Here is a 21,150-nt window from a genome sequence, read left to right on the forward strand (position 1 = left end):
TCACTGTGCTGCCTTATTTTCCGATGGCCGGTCTCTTGGGTCGCTTCATAAACAATAGTGCCGAACAAATTGGATTCGTATCCTTTTCTCAAATGAAAAGTAAAACCTTAAGTAGTCCTGGAGTCTTTGACCCTTTTGTTACTAGTATTTAAAGGGACACCGGTAATCCGTGAGACAACAAACTGAAAGAGAATTATTTCGTGTGGCTTCTTCCCTGGCTTGTTTGTTCTGTATGCTTCACTGCGTTTCAGAGACAGTGGTTTTCATTGATTGGTGGGTTGAACACATCCTTTCGCGCACAGCGTGGGGAGTTTTGGGGTGCAAATACACCCATTAATCAAGGAGACTGAAAAGGGAGACAAATGTTTACAAGCACTAAAGAGGAAAGTCAAAATATAAGGGATAGATATAGTTGTCTGGATTGTGTGTTTTATTGGACAGCAGCGTTGGAGTTTGCCAGTGCATTAAATCAGTAGGCAGTAACTCATACGGCGTACATCATGGTTTGCTCTATAATCACTTTACGTTATGTAAAAGCTTGCCATTAGCTGACCTTCAACCTCTTCAGGGATTGAACAGAGTTATTTCCTTGCTGTACCAATGTCATTTGCAATTTCTTTAAAGCTTGCCTATTTCAAAAACCACTTTAATTTAGATTCATCTGGGGATTAGATCCACTGTGAAGTAATAATAATTTGAATAATTATTGTTGCTTTCAAGGACTTAAAAACTGTTTTTCCTCAGCTGAATTCTTGGATTCAAGTGTTGTGGGAGATCACATAGTGGTGTCTAACACTTCTCATTCACAGCTTGTGCAGATTTATTTCAAGCACTAGCATTTTTGTCACTTTTGGGAGTAGAGACTGTGACGTTTTAAGATAAGTCTGTAACATAAATAACTTAAAGCTGAGCAGTTCCAGTTTGCGTGCTATAAACTAATTAATTGTTCAGTGAATGGTTACATTCCTTAGCCAACGGTAGCGTTCTTCTCTCAGGGTTTGCTGCAGGGAAGCTGAGCAAATGAAAAAAGGCAGTAAGACAGTGAGCTGTTGTAGTTTTGAAATGGAAGTGTAACTGAGGTTCCTCCTATCTCCCAGTTGCTGTAAAGAAGAGGTCTGTAAATGCTTCTAATTTATGGCTGTGGATGCAAGTAAAATTTAAAAAAATTTAAATTGTAACATCACAGGTTTGCTGTGAGTTCTCTTGCTTTCCCTTTTTACTAATGTTTCTAGTTTGTGTCTGGTTTTTTTGGGGTATGATTTTTTAACATATAACTTCAAAAATTATTGTATTTTCCACTCCAGACAACTTAGAGGGCTGTTACTGCTAAACCTTCCTGTACTTTGTTTTATTGCCTTGTTTTAAATCTACATTGACAAATTTTGATGGTACAAGTGCTGCCTTAACAGAACTGTTACTGCCTGTTGGAAGAGCACAATGCAGCACACGCAGTTGTGTTCACACAAAGCAAAGAATAAACCTCTGTCTGTGAGTGTTCATTGATTTCAATAGGCTTTTCAGTAGCTCTGCATATTACAATTCTTAGCACCTAGAATACATTCATATTCATTATGGCAGTACAGTTCAGCCCCTGCTTGTGACTTGATTTTTCTTTTTTTCCCATCCTTTCTTCTACCGGAGCACGAAGTAGAATTATTTTTCTAGTCCTAGTAATGTGTTCTGGCAGATGTTACCGCTCTTTTCTCAGAATGATTGAAAGTGCATCTTTTGGCTTCTTCCGTCTTGTAAGGAACATGTTAACTATTAGAAATACTTAAAGGTTTTTGGACTCTTTCATGATGACCCTTGTGGCTATTGAGACTGTGAGGTGCTGGGCATGTATGGCATGCAATCGTTTGTATGAACAATTAGTGGAAGAACTAATTGGTATGTAGTAGTGCCATCTTTTAAAAATATGAATACTTCTTTCTTTGAGTGTATGGAGGATGGGGCGGGGGGGGGAATCTGTTGTTTGGATACTGGAAATCTATGTAAAGTGCTTTTTTGTTTGCTTGTAACTTGGCTTTATTATTTAAACACTTGTTTAAACCAAATGGTGGTTTTGGTAGTCTGAATGCCCATATTTTATTGTAGGAAATTGTACTTATCTGTCTGAATTTAGACTTCCTGATGTAATAAGTTTGTCTTTCACTTACGCACATAAACAAAAATAGTCTACTTGAAAATAACATTACAAGAGTTTAGCAAGTAATTCCTGTTTCATTCACTCACAGCAAAATCTATAATGGGGTATGATGTTCTTTGCCCTTATCTCTAACATACAGTTAACATTTTTACAAAGTAAAACAGGCTTCTCTTTCTTAAAACCAAACAAAAAAGTGTGCATTTAACACTGTGAATTAATAGGATCCTTACGCTTGTTTGAAAGATTTCACGTTTAAGATACTTAATCTGATACCCCAATAATGAGAAGTTCAGATGGCTAGTTAGTTTGAGCATTTGATTAATGCCTCTAATATATTAATATGTGATATATTACCTTTGTAGATGAACCGACTAGTCCTAGTATTGACCACGATATTGCACACATTCCTGCTTCTGCTGTTATTTCTGCATCTGCTTCTCAAGCACCAGCTATAACAACTGTTCCTCCCAGTCCCGCATCTCCAGTCCCTTTAATTCGGCGACAGCTTTCACATGATCATGGTGAGTGTTGATTTCATATTCTTTTTTCCTCATGCAACTTTTTGTCTTTTACACTCTGGGGAACAAGACTGAAAATTGTAAACTCTTTATTGCTGGAAATAAATTACAAAAATGTGATTCAGGTGCTTACATACTCAAAAATTTCTACTTGCTTGCAGAATCCATCCGGCCTAGTGTCCTGGATAGCCAGCCTGCTCCAAAAACTGAGAGATCAAAGTCATATGATGAAGGACTGGATGACTACAGAGAAGAGGGAAAATCGTAAGTTCATAAAAAAAAAAAATCCGTTAATTTGGAGATTTCTTTTTTTAAGTGTACAAAATCTCATTTTAACATTTGTTTTTCTCCCAACAGATCCATTAAGCATGTGTCTAGTTTAAAGGGGATTAAGGTATGTATATATGTATATAGCAACTCCTAAGAATCACAAATGGTACTGTGGCAAGTTGTACAAATTACACAACTCAATTTTACAAAGTGATACCTTAAACACAGATATTAAGTTTATTGGAATTGCTACTCCTGAAATTGTTCTTGATTTTGATTGATATTTAAATTGATTCTAATGTGTTTTTTTTTCCCTAATTGGTGCTGTATGCATCACGTAAGTAAACATAGTCTCTTTTTTCCTAGGCTCACCACATGATCCATGATTTTTCATTTTCCTCAGCTTCTGTAAACAAAGCATATCTATGGCATGCTTTTGTAAAAACTTACTAATGGGAGTCTAAGACTCCTGCAGTTTCTCAAAGTATTCTTGCAATATGTAAGGTCACTGTTGTTGTATGGAAACTTTAGCAATTGTATTTTTTTGTATTCTTAGGGGCTTTTTTGCTGAATGAGGTGTCAGCTTTTAAAGAGAGAAACATCTTGCATTTAGGGATTGTAGAGAAATGTATTTAGAAGTACACTGTGGGGTTCTTTCTGTGACATTTTCTTTAGGTCCCAGACAGCCAGAAATCTTCAGAAGACTCTGGTTCCCGAAAAGATTCTTCTTCAGAGGTCTTTGGTGATGCCTCCAAGGAAGGATGGCTCCATTTTCGTCAGCTTGTTACAGACAAGGGAAAGGTACCCGTCATGTTCAGTTATTTAACCTAGCACAAATAATAAGCTGGTGTAAACCTAAGATAAGAAATTTAGAGCTTTCCTGTTTTACTTTTTTAATTAGAATTTTTGGGGTATGAACATCAGTAAGATGGAGAAAATTTTAGACTTGTTAGACCTTTGACTTCAGTGACTTCCTCAGCTTCTTTTACAGCCTGCTTTCTGAACTGATGGGATGAGAGGAAATGGTCCCAAGTTGCGCCAGGGGAGGTTTAGATTGGATATTAGGAACAATTTCTTCACAGAAAGGGTTGTCAAGCATTGGAGCAGGCTACCCAGGGACGTGGTTGTGTGACCGACCATATCTGGGGATTATTTAAAAGATGTTTAGATGTGGTGCTGAGGGTTTAGTGGTGGGCTCAGCTGTGTTAGGTTTACGGTTGGACTCGCTGATCTTAAGGGTCTTTTCCAACCTGAATGATTCTATGATTCTAATTCTTACATTTCAAAGCATCTGTGAAGTAAACTTATTTCTAATGACTAATTAAGTAGGAAGAATCAATACCTTGATAACTGCAGTTTGGAAAAAAAAGCTGTAGTTTTCGTGAATGTTGTGGAGTTGAGTTCAGATTAGCCTTCTGCAAAGGTACAGACTAAAGGCTTAAGGAAAATAGTGAGTCTGGAATTGCGGTGGTGTGTAAATGTGAGTCTGACTTGAATGAAGTTTAAAAGGCACAGGCAAGAGTCTACTAAATATTTTTTACTATATTTGTTTAATGCCTCTGTGAAATTCTGGTCATTTTCTGTTTCTTGCTACTGTCGTATGCAAACACACACTTAAAGGGAGGGCAGGCTATTGACAATCCACTTCTCTCATTGAGAGCAATTAGTGTCCTTTTGTGTAATCTTTCCACAGGCCATTCTTAAGAATGGTGTAGGTAGGTGGTTAGTCTTTCTTTTTAAACCTTCTGGAGCTAGTTTTTTAATCCGGAAACATTCAGTGTAACAAATAAGCAAACTAACACATCTGTTGGTGTTTTCCAGCGAGTTGGTGGGAGCATTCGGCCATGGAAGCAATTGTATGTTGTTCTTCGAGGTCATTCACTTTATTTGTACAAGGATAAAAAGGAACAAGTCACCCCATCTGAAGAAGAACAACCTATAAGCATCAATGCTTGTTTGATAGACATCTCATACTGTGAAACCAAGAGAAAAAATGTATTTAGACTCACCACATCAGACTGCGAGTATCTATTTCAGGCTGAGGACAGAGATAATATGTTAGCATGGATTAAAGCAATACAAGACAACAGCAACTTAAATGATGAGGTAATCATATCATATATAATGCAGAAGCAATAGTTCTTGTCTCTAATCAAAAATGGATTCTATTCTCTTGTAATTAATACTTGAACAAAAGAAATAATTTGCCATTAAAAAATAGATCAAAACGTGTGCAGGAACATACAAGAAAATGAGGTGAAAGTCAAGGTAACTGAGTAAATAATTAAATTAAGTTTAAAAAATGAGTTATAATGAGCAGACTTTTGAAATAAATGAATTAATGTTGCTGCTGATTTGACTAAAGACACTTTATATTAACTTGATCTCTTAAAAATCCCTAGTCTTTTTTAAAAGATAATTGCAGTATTAAAACCATTGTGTTCTGTCTTCAGACTTGCATTGCAAAGTGGTGTGCGCGGTGGTACAGTGTGATGGGTTTCTCAGCAGTTAAAAAGTGAAACTTTGAAGGATGCCTGTTTCTCTGATTAAATGTTGATGCTTCTATGAATTAAATATTAATGCTAATTACAAAAGGCAAACATATACTGTCATATATAACATACCCATATCTGTACCAATATTGTCCTCAGCACATTTTCGTTTCAGTGATGAGCAACAAAGGAATATTTTTATGTCTGTGGTCAAGCATATCTGCTCAGATCTGAAATAATTATCCAAAGGAAAATGGATTAATAAAAGTTATTAGACAGATGGATAAAGCACATTTGAATTCGTGTCTGTTTCAGCTGTATCTGTAGTAGTAGTTAGTTATATAAGTACTCTGTGCACATAGGATTGGATTTTTCAGAGTAGGGTGTGTTGACTTGCATGTTTTCTATTTAAACTTACTTTCAATTTAACAGTATTTCATCAGATTGTATTGCTTTGGAAAAAAAAAGTGTAAACAGCAGCATTTAATTTGTATTTACTCACTTCAGTTTTACTCAGGGATTTTAAATGCTCTGTCCTTATTGTTGTAAAGGACTGCCTTTTAGATATTGTGGGGGTTTTTTCACTGTATTGAAATGATAATTTTTCATATGCGGTCTGATGGGAAGAGTCTTATAAGATTGTAAAGTAGATCTCAATTTGTTTTATAGGATACTGGTGTCACTAGTAGAGATCTAATTAGTCGAAGGATTAAAGAATACAGTACGATGATGAGGTAGGTGAAATATATGCTGCCAGTAGTTCTTGTAGACTTCTTATCTAGCGTCTTTTTACTGAAGTAATATATCCTGTTTCAGTTCTTCAAGCAGCAAATCGGAGCCATCTCCCAAAACACCTCGCCAGAGTCTAAGTATCAGACAGACTCTGCTTGGAACTAAGGCAGAACAGAGGACCCAGAGTCCGCATTCTCCTAAGGACGAGTCTGAAAGGAAGCTTCTCACTAAAGGTCTGTATGTTTTGTGTATTTCTTTAGTTCCTTATAGCTCCAGTGTGAGGCCATCGAGATGCCTATTCAGGTTTTTTGAACTCATGAATATACAGATGCAAATCAGGTATTAACCAGTTTAGTGATTTTTTTTTTTTTTTTTAAGCTGCAGCTATAATCACTCATTTCTTGTAGCTGCTTTATTTAGCTGTTATCTTAGACATACTTCAGGTCTTCTCAGATCCCTGAACCTTTTTATTCTAGTCCCCTCTCAAGGGGGTTTCAGGTTTTTTTTCCTACAGCTCCATGTAGTGTTAACGGCAGTAAAATACAGGTGTTATGCTTCTTGTCACCAAAATTTTGCCAAGCTTTGGAAGTAATTTTGTGTGTAATTCATACTTCTGTCTCCAGCTGACTTGGAAATAACACAGTAAACTCATATTTTAAATATGCTGTTAAGAAACCAGAGTTTTCCACTGAAGCGTTTCAGAAGTAGAGAACTTTTTTTTTTTTTGGTCTTAATCATTATACAGTACAGGAGTGAAACTCCATTATTTTTTCCAGAACAAAATTAACATCTACTGAGTTCTAAAAAAGTCCAAAGAGCTGGCACTGCAAACTTAAATCAGTAACTGAACTCCATCAAATAATGTCACAAGCTACTCCCCCCCCCCCCCCCCAGAATGTGTGAATGTGTGCTATTTCTGATCAGACTGTGGCTGTAAGGATGTTGCACACGAATTCAGGCAACTGGCTGAGCAATCAGTTTTGGTCAACCACTTCTGAACAATTCAGCCTTGCATTTAAGCTGTGTGTGAATTCTGTTTTATGTTATCAACAAACGACCCTTTGCTCCTGCTGTGCTACAGATTATATAACTAAATCACAGATGTTAAGTAAATGTTAAATCTGCTGAAAGAGTGTTTCCAGAAATACTTGAACAAGAAGGAAGTACTATTACATTAGCAACTTGCAGTATAGGATAAATGGGAATTGTAATTTGCTACATGAATTGTATAGGAGCGATAAACAGAGCAACTGAACTCTCTATCTGATTTTTTTAATGGATAATACCTTTAAGTGTTTGAGGCCTGTTTGGAATGATTTAGGACTGACTAAAATCTGGTAATTCTTGGAAGAGTAAGTAGGTCTGCACAAGTGTGAGCATGGCTGCCTAGTTTCACAGGTATTTTGTGCAGCACTGTGATTCGGCAGAGACTTAATCTTGCCTTACTAAATCTAGTTTTTAATTTTCTAAAATGTAATTTTAGACCTTTAGTCTAGAATGATGAAATCCCACAGTATCATCCAGCTACTTGCTTTCCTAAATCTGGGGTGTGAGTATGTTCAAATGTATATTTGGAATCACAGAAAAGTAGAAGGTATGTTTAAGACAGACTAATGTTTAGTGAGTTGTGGGAAGCTGGGAAAGTAAAAGAAGTAAAAATGCAGTAGGTATCATTTGATCTTTGCAAATCTGTTACCTGTATTTACAGTAGTTTTTGTGAGTTAAATGTTCTTATTTTTCTTCTTTATTTCCTTGTTTGCATTATACTAACAACAAAAAGATGAGACAAGCCCACCAAAAGACAAGGGAACATGGAGAAAAGGCATTCCAAGCATTATGAGGAAGACATTTGAAAAGAAGCCATCTGCTGTGGGAACGTTTGGTGTTAGGCTAGATGACTGCCCCCCAGCTCATACCAACAAAGTACGGAAGGACAATTTTTCTTTTTTTTGTGATTTTAAAATACTTTTTGTATGAATTACTTTGAAATGTACTTATAACTTTTCTTCTTCTTCAGTATATTCCACTGATTGTTGATATATGCTGCAAACTGGTTGAAGAAAGAGGTCTTGAGTACACAGGTATTTATAGAGTTCCTGGAAATAATGCTGCCATCTCAAGTATGCAGGAAGAGCTCAACAAAGGAATGACTGACATTGATGTTCATGATGATGTAAGTCTTCGATCACACTATTTCCAGGCTGAAGTCACAAAAACTTTTGGTTGTGTTGTGATTATAGAGATATAAAGTGTGTCTGTCCTTTTCTTCTAAATGTCTAGAAATGGCGAGACTTGAATGTGATAAGCAGTTTGCTGAAATCCTTCTTTAGAAAGCTTCCAGAACCACTTTTTACCAATGGTAAGTTGTTTACATTGTGATTTTGTCTTTAGAAGTTACTGTTGAACAGTTGTCTTACATCTTTCAGGTAATTTGAGAGAAAATCCAGTGAAACCATCCTAACTCTGTAACAAATGCCCTCTTTCTTCCCCAAATAGCAGGGAGTTGTCATGATCATAGAGCTTAAAAATGAGAGCTGTAAATAGAATTTCTCTGATGGTGGAGCAATTATGAATTTGCAAAAAAAATGAGTAAAACTTGCAATTTTTCTCTTGCAATATTCTATGAAAGCTGGTTTCTTTCCCTACTGCCATACTGTTATGTTATATACAATGTAATAGGCTAATTTGTGACTTCCGGAGGTCATTCATATAAATATATATATGTTACCTGTTTTCTTGAGGGGTGAGGGCTTATATACAAAGTATACATACATAGATATACACACGTATTTATATAAAAACATATATATGATTAATTTCTGTGGTTTTTTAACAGACAAATATGCAGACTTTATAGATGCCAATAGAAAAGAAGATCCTGTTGAACGTCTGAAAACACTGAAAAGACTGGTAAGCTAAAATCAGGTGTGTTGTAGGTGCACTACAAAATCAGCATTAAACATTTAATGTTCTGAATAGTGATTGTTTCTTTCAGATTCATGATTTACCTGAACATCATTACGAGACACTCAAGTTTCTTTCTGCACACTTGAAGACAGTAGCAGAGAACTCAGAAAAGAACAAGGTATCGGAAACAAAAATATAATTTATTTTGGTTTGTTTCATTCATTAAGTACAGTTTTTGTGCAGGATTATTTCTACTAAGGTGATAATTTATTATCGTAGATAAAATTAAGACCTTTGCTATACTGAGAAGATTTTTGCATTAGACTAAGGTCTCCTGCAAAATATGCACCTGTTTAGTGTGAATTGAGTTTATTGAAACTGGTATTCATTCTTATGGGAATGACTGTTTATATCCTAAATTTATCCCGAGTCTGTGAATTTCATGTAATCCCATCTAGATGCCAGTAGGAGTGTGTCTGGGCAGGGCAGAGGTGAATGTGTGGCCTGATTGAACCTGTTGACAGAGGCTGTCGCACCGGCTTTGTGTGAAGCCTGGCTTCCTGGATGCTTGAGTAATTTTTAAGACTAGGACTTGCTGTAATTCCTGGAATATTTCATGGCCCCATAGATGGTGGTTTGACTGGTTTTAAGAAAGAAAATTCATGAGGTAGAACATGGTACTTCACTACAGGGTGTTAGACCACCACAAAGAACAGCTTTTCATCATTCCTGTGGGGTGGGAGTTAGTTTGCATTAAGTGCTTCTGTGCATGCTATGATCCTACAGTAAATGCAAATAATAGTATCCCCTTTTTTTTTTTACCTCTCAGGGAGGGGTAGCTGAATGCTGTGCACAAAATGGGTGTGCTTATGGATGTTTACCTCAGGGCAGGTAACATAGTGGCTTGTTAATTGGCTACCAGTGTGCAGAGTACAGGAAAAAAAATTGATATGATTGATGCTATATAGAGGATCCTATGGCCAATCTTAAATCTTTTAAAAGATCAGGAAATTACTACATTCAAATGAATATGATAGGCTCCAAAATCAGTTCTGCAAATAATAACTTCTAGTTAAATATGAAAGAAAAATATGTGTGTGTATATAAAAAATATTTAACAAATTATAACCTTTAGTGGGGTTACAGCTGGCATTATAAGGAAATGATAGTAAATGTCATTTTTAAATGCAATGCCTAAAGTAAAACTTTATTTATTTTTGTATGGTTTTGGTGTGCTGTGTAAATGTTGTTTAAATAATGTTAATATTATAGAACATACAGGGCTAGATGAGTGAGGTGGGTACTATAATTGTATGACTTGTAAAAGGCCACAGTTCAAGTCAAAGTAAGTGTTAGGGGCTTGTGTCATGCTCACAACTTCCTTCTGGCAAGCCCAAGGACCTTGCCTCCTATGTGTTACTGGTCTATTCTATGTCACAAGAATAAACTGTAAGTCAGAGAAGTAAGCAAAAACACAAGGTAAGTCTTCTGCTGCTACTCTCTTGGAATTACTTGTCAGAGATATAATATTAAAAGTAAATTAAGCGGATGATTAATGTTGTGACATGATCGGATAACTCTTTTCTCATGAATAGATGTGTTAGGTCTATGATGTTGGCTGCTGCTGCCTCCTCCAAAGTAGCTGCAAATTGAATGAGCTCTTTGTCAGTAGACATAATACAGTATTTGATTACCAGCTTAATTTTTTCATGTGTCATGTAAACGTTTTCAGGAAGAAACCTCCAATGCCCTTTCCTAAAAAAAAAAATAAGTTCTTAGAACACCAGTGTTCCTAAACAAAAAAAAATGTCTTTATGGGAAGAAAAAAAAATTCCCCTGAAAGGGTAAAGAATGTATCTGAGTTCTTGAGTTTTCTGTGCTTTTGGAGCTATTTACTTGCAATGGGTTAGGTAAGGTTGAATTCTGAATTGCAGAAATGTTGAATGCATTTTTTGCAGCTGTGTATAGGAGAGTTTTAGTGCAGTGTAACATGCTACCTGAGTCAGTAATGTGTTTTTTAAAACCTTTTTTTTTTTGTTCTCATTTAAAATGGTTCTTGGATATTAATAGTGTTATATTAATGTGCTTAGCCCATAGTATTGTATTTTCTCATTATAAATGTATGATGTGGAAATATTTCATTTCTTAGATGGAACCAAGAAACCTGGCAATAGTATTTGGTCCAACACTTGTGAGGACATCTGATGATAACATGACACACATGGTTACGCACATGCCAGACCAATATAAAATTGTAGAAACACTCATCCAAAAAGTAAGTGGATGCATTTCATTACTTAAAAAATAAGATCGTACGCAGATCGACCAGCTTTTCTCTTATTGGGCCATTTCGGGTCTGGTATTTGTCCGTCAAACTCCAGGGTATCATTTTTAGTAATGCCCGTGTTTGATTGTTCCACGTTTGGGTTTTGTTTCCTGTGGGGTTTTCACCTTTTTTATTTTAAATTGTAGCATGACTGGTTTTTCACAGAAGATGATGCTGAAGAACCTCTTGTAAGTATTGTGTCATAAATATTTGTGTTCTATTATCTTAGTTTAGAGTCTGCTTCTGCTGCCTTAGAATGTCTATATATTTCTTACTACATCACTGTATGTGTGGTTTGCTCTTCAGAAGCACCTTTTTATCTCTCCAGTCCTTGCAGTAATGAATTAAAAAAAAAAAAAAGCCATGCATTTGTTTTAAAAGCATAAAGCAAAATGGGAAAATAAGAACACGTGAGGAAAGCGTGTCCTCAGGTGAATAATGCGATTTTCTAAATGCTATTGAATCGTAATGAATTATTTGTTGAAACGATGATGAAGAGATCTTTGTTTATTAACTATAGACAACAGTTCAGGAGGAAAACACTGTAGAATCTCAGCCAGTGCCAAACATAGATCATTTACTCACCAACATTGGAAGAACGGGAGTATCTCCTGGAGACGTATCAGGTAACTCTTGCCTGGACGGTGTTAGTCCGTAGGCTAGAATAACCTACTCTGTTAATCCACTGTAACTCTCTCTTCCTATTTCTTTTTACTAATAAACTGTTTTTCTCTTCCAAAAGATCATTAACACTTCTCAGAGACTTGAGTTGTTGATAATCATGCATGAGATAATTTGGAAAACTTTGTCTAACAGGAATATAATCATTAAAAAGATGGGGCTTGCACGTACTATTTTATTTATTCACAGTAACCCATGCAATCATCATCGTGAGGTGAAGCAGATACGCTGCTGTAAAGTGGTTTGTTGTGATGGCAGAAAGACTGATCTTCACTGGTGTTATAATGTTGCTCCTTCACAACATTAGGAATGCAAAAAATTGAGTTATGTTTTCTTGTGAAGCGGTGGGCACTTTTATAAGTATGTTGCAGTATGTCTATACTAAAGCTGATTTCCTTCTGTTTATAAATGCCATCCTCTTTTGTGGCTAAGGACAAGCATTGCAGGCTCTTTTTTGGTGACTTTTTCTCCCCTCCCTTCACTATACTATTGCACTAACCCAGCATGTTGTATCCCACAAATGTTATCCCTTCGTCTCTAGCTTTTATTTCAGTTTCCAAAGAGTTGTTCAGCACTTACTGAAACAGCCACTTTATACTGATGTTGTAACAGGCGAAGTGGGAGGAGTCTATCACACGGTGATGTCATTAGTGGATTCTGTGATGTCACTGATGGACAGCTGGAACTGTAGGAAGAAGGAGGACTGTTGCCCACACTGTAGCTGCCTTGTCTGCAGAAACCCCCGTTTCTTGTAAATGGAAAGAAAGAAAAAAAAGAAGTTGATCTGTGCTGTAAATTTTCTTTTAAGAGTATTTTAAACAGATCAATGCTACTTTTTAAAAGTTTTTCTGCTGTTTCTTGTTATCTCTGAAGCAGACCCTGAGGAGAAATAGCATGGTATGGTCTACCAGTCTTTCTAGTCATAAAGCATTAGCCATGTGTCAAAAAGGGGTGTGGCAGGGGGCTCAGCTCTTTCGTCCCAGCGAGGAAGTCCCTACAGCTGGAACACAGCCAAGTTCATATTTTTTAGTCATTGTGCTAGCCCCTTCCTACCCCCTTTGTAATTGTATAATCTTGGGTTTTGCGAGACAGTAAAACTATGGTGTCCATTTTTCATTTCATAATGGCGCTTGTTATGGAGAAGTTCAAAACTGGTAGCTGCTGAAATCTAGCTGATTTAAAAATAAAATTTTACCTATACATAGTCAGAGGTGGAGAGAGATGTATAATTGGGGTGTTACACACAAAATATGACTCAATTCCTTTAAAACCTCACCAAAAGAATATGACTACATGAGCCATGATTTGTACCTAGGCCAGCCAACAGTACTAAGACATTCAATTTTGCTTTGTGTATCCTCAATCTCAGGAGAGTACGCAGTACGATCCTGGAAAGGTCTCTCAGCTGCGGTTTTGCAGGGGCTGTATACTTAAAACATTGAATAAACATTAGTATTTCTGTTTTTTACTTAGAAGAACAGGGCTCCTTTGCCATTCCTATCATTGAGCTGGTTCTGCCTACAATTCACAGCATCCTTTCATGGCGGTGGCTTTCTGTGGTGCAGCTTGCATCTTTGTGAGCTCTGACTATTCACTCTGTTCTGGTTTTTATTTGCTTCACATTTTGTTCTGTGCTTGTCCTTTTCCATAAGTCCAGCATTGTCTGTAGCAACAATGAAAAAATCGCACAGAACTGAGCAGAATTGTGTTTGTTTTTTTAATTTTTCTACAGATTCAGCTACTAGTGACTCAGCAAAATCTAAGGTAAATCATTTTGTGAAATTACGTAGTTATAAGCTTCTGAAATCTGTTGGATATTTGATTGCTTAATTATAATGCTTATATGTAGGTGTACTGTAGAGCTTACGTAGGAATTTTTGAGTAAGTGGTAATACTGTTCTCTTATCAAATAATTCTAAAGCGTTACACTGGAGAAGTATCCCTTTAAAGTTAGTTAGCTCTAACTGCCAAAGCATCAGCTGCACACACAACCAGCTTTATTCCAAACTCTTGCAGTTGTGAGCGCTTACCTCCTTTTTGCATCTCATTTAGTAGAGGTAAATGTATATAGTTTGTTCCCTGTCATTGTTGGTATACTGCTTACTGACAGGCAGTGTTTGTGTTTCCCTATTTTGCTGAGAAAACTATTTGTAGAATTTAGGCTTGTCTTCCTCAGAAGGTAATAGCTCCTTCTCTTATAGGAAGCCAAAAGTTGTGGTTAAAGGTTGCTATGCAAAATCTCCCTAGGAAATATTGTTGTGCTTGGGAGGACAGCCTAGTAGATGGAGAAATTAACACTGGGACGTGGCCAATAGTTCCGTACTCAGTTTAATGCCGGGGTTCTCCTCTGACCCCTGGACAGATCTTTTGGTCTCTTAGGCTGTTGTCACTAACACGGGATGTCTGCAGCACCGCGCGATACGGCAGCAGGCAGCAGAGCTCAGTCAGCTGTGGTAGCGTGATGCGGCTTTATGCTGGTGTGCGTTCGAGGTGTATCACTGATGCCCCCTTTGAGCTGAGAATGTGACTTAATCCATCCTCCTGGTTCATTGCTGGGATGCCAGCCCAGCTGCTTTGTGATGCTTGCTGCCTCAGCCACTGCCTCGAAAAAGCCCAACTTCCAGGACACCCTGTCACGTTGCCCTTGCCAGGACAGCGCGCTGTTTGCGGGTTGCTTCTCACTGAACGCCACCCGCGAGCAGCACAGACCAGCAGCATCAGTCGGGCCACCCTCACAGGCCTGTGAGCAGCAGCGCGGGATGCCTGCAGATTGCCTGCGCCAGGAGCTTGCTTACGGCTCAGCCCGCCCTGCTTGCTGCAAGACATGTTCCAAGTGGAGCTCCAGCTGGCTGCATTGCTTGATATCCTTCTCGGCGAGAAGGACATGTGCCTGTTGCCAACCCATGGAAAAAAATGCACAGAGCTCGCCCATCCTTTATGTGGGGACGCTAGGTAATGCAAGAATACCATTTGAGTGGTGAGAAGAATTGCTGTGGTCACTTGGAAAATGGTAGGCCCCAACACACAGTGGTGCATTGCCAGTTGGTTTTTGATTGCCACTTGTCTGCTGGCACAGTGATTCAGAGGTGTCACCCGCTGACCAGAAGGTTCTTTGTCCATGCTGCCTGTAGGCAGTCGTTGTGCAGGAGTCCAGCAGTTGCTGTAGGTAGTCATCATGCAAGCTTCTCAGATGCTTGTTTCCATGGGTGCTCTCAGCAAGACTTAACACGTCTGCTGCCCATCTTGTCCTATCTCTGAGCTCTGCATCAAGAACATGGGATATTCTTTGTCATGCAGCACAAGGCTCTGGATAACCATAAATATTTTTGCTACTGTTGGTTGAATAGAAGTTTCTCCCAACTCTTCCCTGTCCATGTTCATGTAAACAAGTTAGTGCACCTTCATTGAGGCTGTCATGGTCAATATAGCTGCTCTATTATTGTGTGGCTGTTTGACCTTGGCTTGTGAAGTCATATAGCGCCAGTTTTCACCGTTGCAAGTACCTCTTTAATTTCTGAGGAGACAGTGAATAGGAATGAAATTTGCACCAAGAAAAAGTGTTCAAGCAGAAATAATAAATGCACTGTATCTGTTCAGTGCTTCGCTTTGTACGGTCAGTGCATTTATGCCACAGTGGTCGGCATCCTCTGGTAGTTTACCATGCTGTGATTCTGTGCTTATGGAGCAGAGAAGCATCTTGTTGGTCAACAGCTGAGAAGTTAGATGATGACTAGTGTGCGTTAGCTCTCCCTTTTTCTTTAAGCTTACTCTCTTACCTAGGTATCTGGAATCACTAGATGGTCCTTTCAGTAATGATGTCCCAGCTTTTTTTGTTAAAATGCTACCATGATGGTAGGTGGCTCTTCCCTCCCTACTTTCCCTCTCCCTCTCTGCATAGTAACAAACAATTGGGGTTTCTAAGACTTTTTGAGCGTAGCCCATCATGCTCGTCTGAGTTTTCCTTCCCTTGGGTCAGAAAGAGGGGCTAGACATCTGAACGTGGGCTTAGGTTCAGGTAGCGGACACCTAAACTGCTCTTGTTGAGCCTTAGACAGATGTCAAATTTCAGTCCCACTATGTTAAAGGCCTCCAATGCAAGCAGCTGCCCTTCTGAGTAGATACTGTTGCTGTATTCTTCTCCCAAGTGTCTGCAGTGTGCAAACCGCGCTGCTCAGCAGTCAGAGACAGGCTGGTACCTGCCCTAAACCTTCCACTTCTTCTAAAGGTAGCTGTGGGGCAGTAACTAGGAAGGGTACGTAGCTTTGAAGTGGCCAGGTAGTAATGCTGTCAGTGTACTGAAAATCCTCAAAAATCAGGAAGAAGTTATTTCTGTTAATTTTCTATACTTGTGCGTAAACTAGGCTTTCATTTTATTGATTCAATTTAAAAACTCAATCTGAAAGGTAATAGATCAACTGAAAAATAGTTTAGGAAGTTAGCCTTTTCACATAGGTGAGACCTTGAAAGGAGATTTAAACCACACTCGTACCTCGTCCGTGAAGCAGTTTCTGTTGCAAACCAGTCTTGAAAAGGTTGTCTTGGTGTAACGGAGCCTGCTTTATAAGTCAATTGAAAGCTGAATAGGTGTATATACAAACTAGTCTTTGTCAAGTTGAAGGGATTCAGATAAAAAGCAGAATTCTCAGGATGAAAATTGACTTCTTGGGCAATGTCATGTAGACTACAGAAAAAGCTTGGAAATGTTTCCTGAATAAAGACAGACTTTCTGCTGTGAAGTTTAGGATGTGTTTTTACAAAGTCTCAGGCTAACGAATGTTTCTTTGTGATTTCTGATCATGCGCTCTCCCTTTTCTTTTTAAACAGGGTTCTTGGGGTTCTGGAAAGGATCAGTATAGCAAGGAACTGCTTGTGTCCTCCATTTTTGCAGCAGCTAGTCGCAAGCGGAAAAAAACAAAAGAGAAACCACAACCAAGCAGCTCAGAGGATGAGTTGGATAATGTGTTTTTCAAGAAGGAGCTTGCAGAACAATCTCGTGGTGACACAACAAAAGAGGACATAGCTAAAGGGGAATATGAGAGAGAGAGAGACGCAGGGAGAAAACAGAGGATGTTTGTCCTGAAGGAAAGAGAGAACAGCAGTAAAAAAGATGTGAATGTTGTAAAGGATGAAAAGAAGTCATTAAAGAAAGAGAGTGTCCTGTCAGAGGAACCTTCACTGCCTTACCATGAAAAATGTACAAAATCACCGAATCTCAGATGTCTGCAAACCACACAGAAGAATAACCCAAAAATGCCTATTTCGCAATCTTCTTCCCAGGTTGAGGAGACAGTGTCTGACTCTGGCACTATGCTGAGCACTTCCTCCCAGGCTTCCCAGCACAAATACTCATGCAAAAAAGTAGCCAGCCCTGAAATTAAACACAGTGAGTTTTTAGCAGCTGATGTCAGTTCCATCACCTCAGATTATTCAACTACTTCATCTACGATGTACCTGACTGGCTTAGATGCCAGTATGCTGAGCCCTGAGGTGCAGTCAGTGACGGAAAGCAAGGGAGAAGATGCCGATGATGAAAGAAGTGAATTGATCAGCGAAGGGCGTCCTATGGAGACAGACAGTGAGAGTGACTTCCCTGTCTTTGCCACCAACGCAGCTGCTGAAAGGCTGTCCAAGGGGAAGGTTTCAGACGTGGTAAAGACCAGTCGGAGGAACTCTGAAGAAAGCGAAGTAAGTTGTACTGAGGGAAGTTCAACACCAAAGTTAGAGAGTCGCAGGCTTTTTAGCTCACACAAACTAATAGAATGTGATACGCTGTCTAGGAGAAAGTCTGCACGGCACAAAACAGACAGTGAGGGTTCAGGGGATGCGAAGAGCGAGAAGGACTTGCCTGCTGTGACCAAAATGTTTGACATAATGAAAAAAGGAAGATCGACGAGCAGTTTAGCTACATCAGCCAGAAGCGAGACTGACAAACAAGAACCTACCTGGAGACTTAAAATTACAGATAGGTTAAAGCTGCGACTCAGATCGTCTGCAGATGACATGTTTGGAGTTGGGAATCAAAAAGCTAACTCTGTGGAGACCGCAAAGAGGAAAAATATCAGGCGAAGGCATACGCTTGGAGGCCAGAGGGATTTCGCTGAAATAAGTGTCCTGAATGCTTGGAAAGCTCAAGAGCCGAGTCAAAGTAGGGAGAGAGAATCTGAGCTTTCAGCTGTGAATCGGTTGAAGCCAAAGTGTCCGGCGCAGGACCTCTCGATCTCAGACTGGCTTGCACGAGAACGTTTACGCACTAGCACAACTGACCTTAATACGGGTGAAACTGGAAAGCCCAGACTTGAGAACACTAGCTTAGCAGATGTATCCAAGGCAGATCTGCCTTTATCTGCAGAGGTGCAGGCAGATGAAGGCAGTTCTTCCAGCAGCTTGACTTTAATTAATAGAACACCACCTTCGGGACCATTTCAGCCACCAGACCAGGTAAATGGTGAAAATTATCAGAATATGAACAAAAACAACTTCAGCCCAGCAGTTGATGCCCATCCTCATAAACTGTCTGGGACCCAAGTGGTTAGATCTCGCTTCTACCAGTATCTTTGAAATGGGGAGATATGTCCACTACAGCAATTCATTAACTTACTGTTACACTTCCCAGTAACTGTGTGTATGTGTGTGTGTACATATATATATATATATATATTTTCCTGTACTGTTGTTGTTATGCAGCCTTCATTTGGGCTGGTTTCATCAATATGCTCTGTGGAACGTCTTCACAGTGCATTACCACAGCCAGAAGAACACTAAAGTTAAAGTATATATATATTTTAAGAAAAAGTATATTTGATGGCTGCATACAAATGTTGAACAAAGCATCTGATGCAACACGCTGTGTAGTGTATACATGGTTTTCTGACTGAGAGTTGGCCTGGCATTAGTATGCAGAAAAAATTGTTCTTTTGGTTTAGTCACTAACAAGTGCCTCATCATAAATTCATTTGGTTTGTTAGGGTGCCATATTGTTAAATTAGAGAAACTTATTACAAACAAATGAATGCATTTTACTGTTAACGAGTTTCATTACATTTTACAAATGTTAACACAGGTGGCTACAGAGCTTCCATTCCTTAGGCATTCCAGTAAATATTGGAGTTTTATATTTCCAATTTTAATACAGATTTTGAGTTTTATGTGACTTGAATTTTTAATCTTTCTGTAAAATAAGTAACTTAAATGTACATATTACATGTGTATCTTTTCTTCAGATACCAGATTTGATATAAATGTTGTAACATAGGCGTGTAGATAGTGGATACTGGATGGAACTGGTTTCTTTTATTGAGAATATAATTCTGCATGAAGACCTAATGAATCCAAACCTGTATCATGCCTGTGTGCATACCCACTTAAACACTGGAAATAAAATTGTTTTGGTGACTCTTTGCGTGAGGTGAATTCATTCTAGTGAACAGTTTTAAAATGTCACGTTCACAAGTTGCAGCCGGCAGCTGCCCTCAGGACCACGAGACTTGCAGTCGCTCCTGGCCGAAGGGCGCTTCTCCTCAAAGCCGTCTCTGTGGGATGAGGCCACATACGAGAGGGGGTCAGTTGATTAAATATTTTCATCTTGATATATAATCTGATTCTGAGGTATGTAGCAGATGGGTTTATGTTTAATATGCTGCTTTTGCAGGACAGAAAGCAACATGTCCATAGTCATCCCCAAGTCAGTGAGAGCAAATACCAGTGTCTGCCACTCAAAGCGTTACTGTGAGTCTTGGACTTTTTATAGTTTTAACTTTGAGGATGAGTTTCTACACTAAAAACCTGTCCGTGTGTGAACTCTCCACCAGTTACATTTTCTTTTCTGTTTCCTTGCATACCTGCTGGAGAACAAGGCAGCCGTTCATCGCTTCGGGTGTTCCAGGTCTTGCACTGTCCCTGGCTTGGCCGAGCATTAAACCTGGATCGATGACAAATAAGCAATGAACGTTGTGGGCATTGTGTCCTGCTACTGAGAAGAGAAGGAATGACAGCAGCCAGGATGTGTAGGCTGGCACGGTTGCCAACAAACTTCGTTACTTTACAGAGTGACTCTAATAGTCCTGTGCTTTGATCTGCTGTGGTTTTGATACTCGTGAGAAATCATTATAAAAATTGGCCGTCAAGAAAAGCATCGGATACAACAAATGAGGGTCTGTGAAAGTTCTCGCCATGGGGAACTTTGTGTGCATCTAATTGTGTGCATCTAATACGAATTCACACAAAAATGAATCATGTTCTTGCGGTCTCCTTGCAAACAGTAATGTCTTTTCCACCCCCAGAGCAAACAACTGGGGCTTCAGCAGCGTTTCCATGTGCAGCGTGAGGAAGAGCAGATGTGTCCTGTGAAACACTGAGGAATTGATGGTGGGTTTTGTTTCAATCCTAATAGTAATGTGTATTTGAACACAAGATTTCCGGACACGGTGTTGCGATGCCTCTGCGATGCTGTTCATCAGCAAATACCCATCGCCTCTTACTGGAGGTGTATTTTGTCCCATCAGTAGCCTCAGAAGCTTGTTAGAGTGGATGTTGAGCATCCACAGTAGGTCACAGGGGTCTTCTCGATGAGGCAGTGTACTCACAGAGGCACATAAGGGCTGCTGGGGGTCTGTGTCTTAGTCTGATTTGACAGCCGTTTTGATGGACCAAATTAATTTTCATTTTGTTGTGTTTACAGATAACTATGGATTTTAACTCCTGAGTCTAGATACATGGCTGCCAGCTCTTAGGCCGGAGAACACAGAACTTCTACTCCATTGACTGGACTAGAGCACAAGATCTTTTGAAAAGATCTCTTGAAAAATTAGAAATTTAAAAACCCACAAAAATCAGAAAACAAACAAAAAAATCCCGATAACACACAAAAGAGGACAAATTCAAGGCCTCGGCAGCTTCCATGGTGTCTTCTGCTGCTGCACTGGCTGCATGGAAGCTGCAGAGCAGTTGCAGAAGGAGCTTGGACACAAGTTGGGGATATCCCTGGGGGTGTGAGAAAAGGATTACAGCGGTTCAGCCCACCATGGCCTTGCCCTGTGTGTCCAGCAGGTCTTGCAGGAGAACCTGGAGGCGGAGTGGGAG

General features: G+C 39.0%; 1 protein-coding gene across 4 annotated transcripts in view; it reads left to right on the plus strand.

Moving 5' to 3' along the window:
• Positions 1-19,464, plus strand: part of ARHGAP21 (Rho GTPase activating protein 21) — a 127,346-nt gene extending 107,882 nt beyond the window's left edge. For all 4 annotated transcript variants that reach the window (XM_074574449.1, XM_074574447.1, XM_074574450.1 and 1 more), the window contains 17 exons: positions 2,509-2,667; positions 2,826-2,928; positions 3,022-3,058; positions 3,610-3,735; positions 4,756-5,040; positions 6,096-6,160; positions 6,243-6,391; positions 7,939-8,081; positions 8,176-8,331; positions 8,439-8,517; positions 8,995-9,068; positions 9,154-9,243; positions 11,215-11,340; positions 11,538-11,579; positions 11,912-12,017; positions 13,805-13,836; positions 16,897-19,464. In XM_074574449.1, the coding sequence (XP_074430550.1) occupies positions 2,509-2,667; positions 2,826-2,928; positions 3,022-3,058; positions 3,610-3,735; positions 4,756-5,040; positions 6,096-6,160; positions 6,243-6,391; positions 7,939-8,081; positions 8,176-8,331; positions 8,439-8,517; positions 8,995-9,068; positions 9,154-9,243; positions 11,215-11,340; positions 11,538-11,579; positions 11,912-12,017; positions 13,805-13,836; positions 16,897-18,630 (3,506 nt within the window). In that variant the 3' untranslated portion in view covers positions 18,631-19,464. The remainder of the gene's footprint in view (positions 1-2,508; positions 2,668-2,825; positions 2,929-3,021; positions 3,059-3,609; positions 3,736-4,755; positions 5,041-6,095; positions 6,161-6,242; positions 6,392-7,938; positions 8,082-8,175; positions 8,332-8,438; positions 8,518-8,994; positions 9,069-9,153; positions 9,244-11,214; positions 11,341-11,537; positions 11,580-11,911; positions 12,018-13,804; positions 13,837-16,896) is intronic.
• The last annotated feature ends 1,686 nt before the right edge of the window (positions 19,465-21,150 follow it).

Source organism: Larus michahellis, chromosome 2 (genome assembly GCF_964199755.1).
Source record: "Larus michahellis chromosome 2, bLarMic1.1, whole genome shotgun sequence".
In the NCBI taxonomy this organism is placed as follows: domain Eukaryota; kingdom Metazoa; phylum Chordata; class Aves; order Charadriiformes; family Laridae; genus Larus; species Larus michahellis.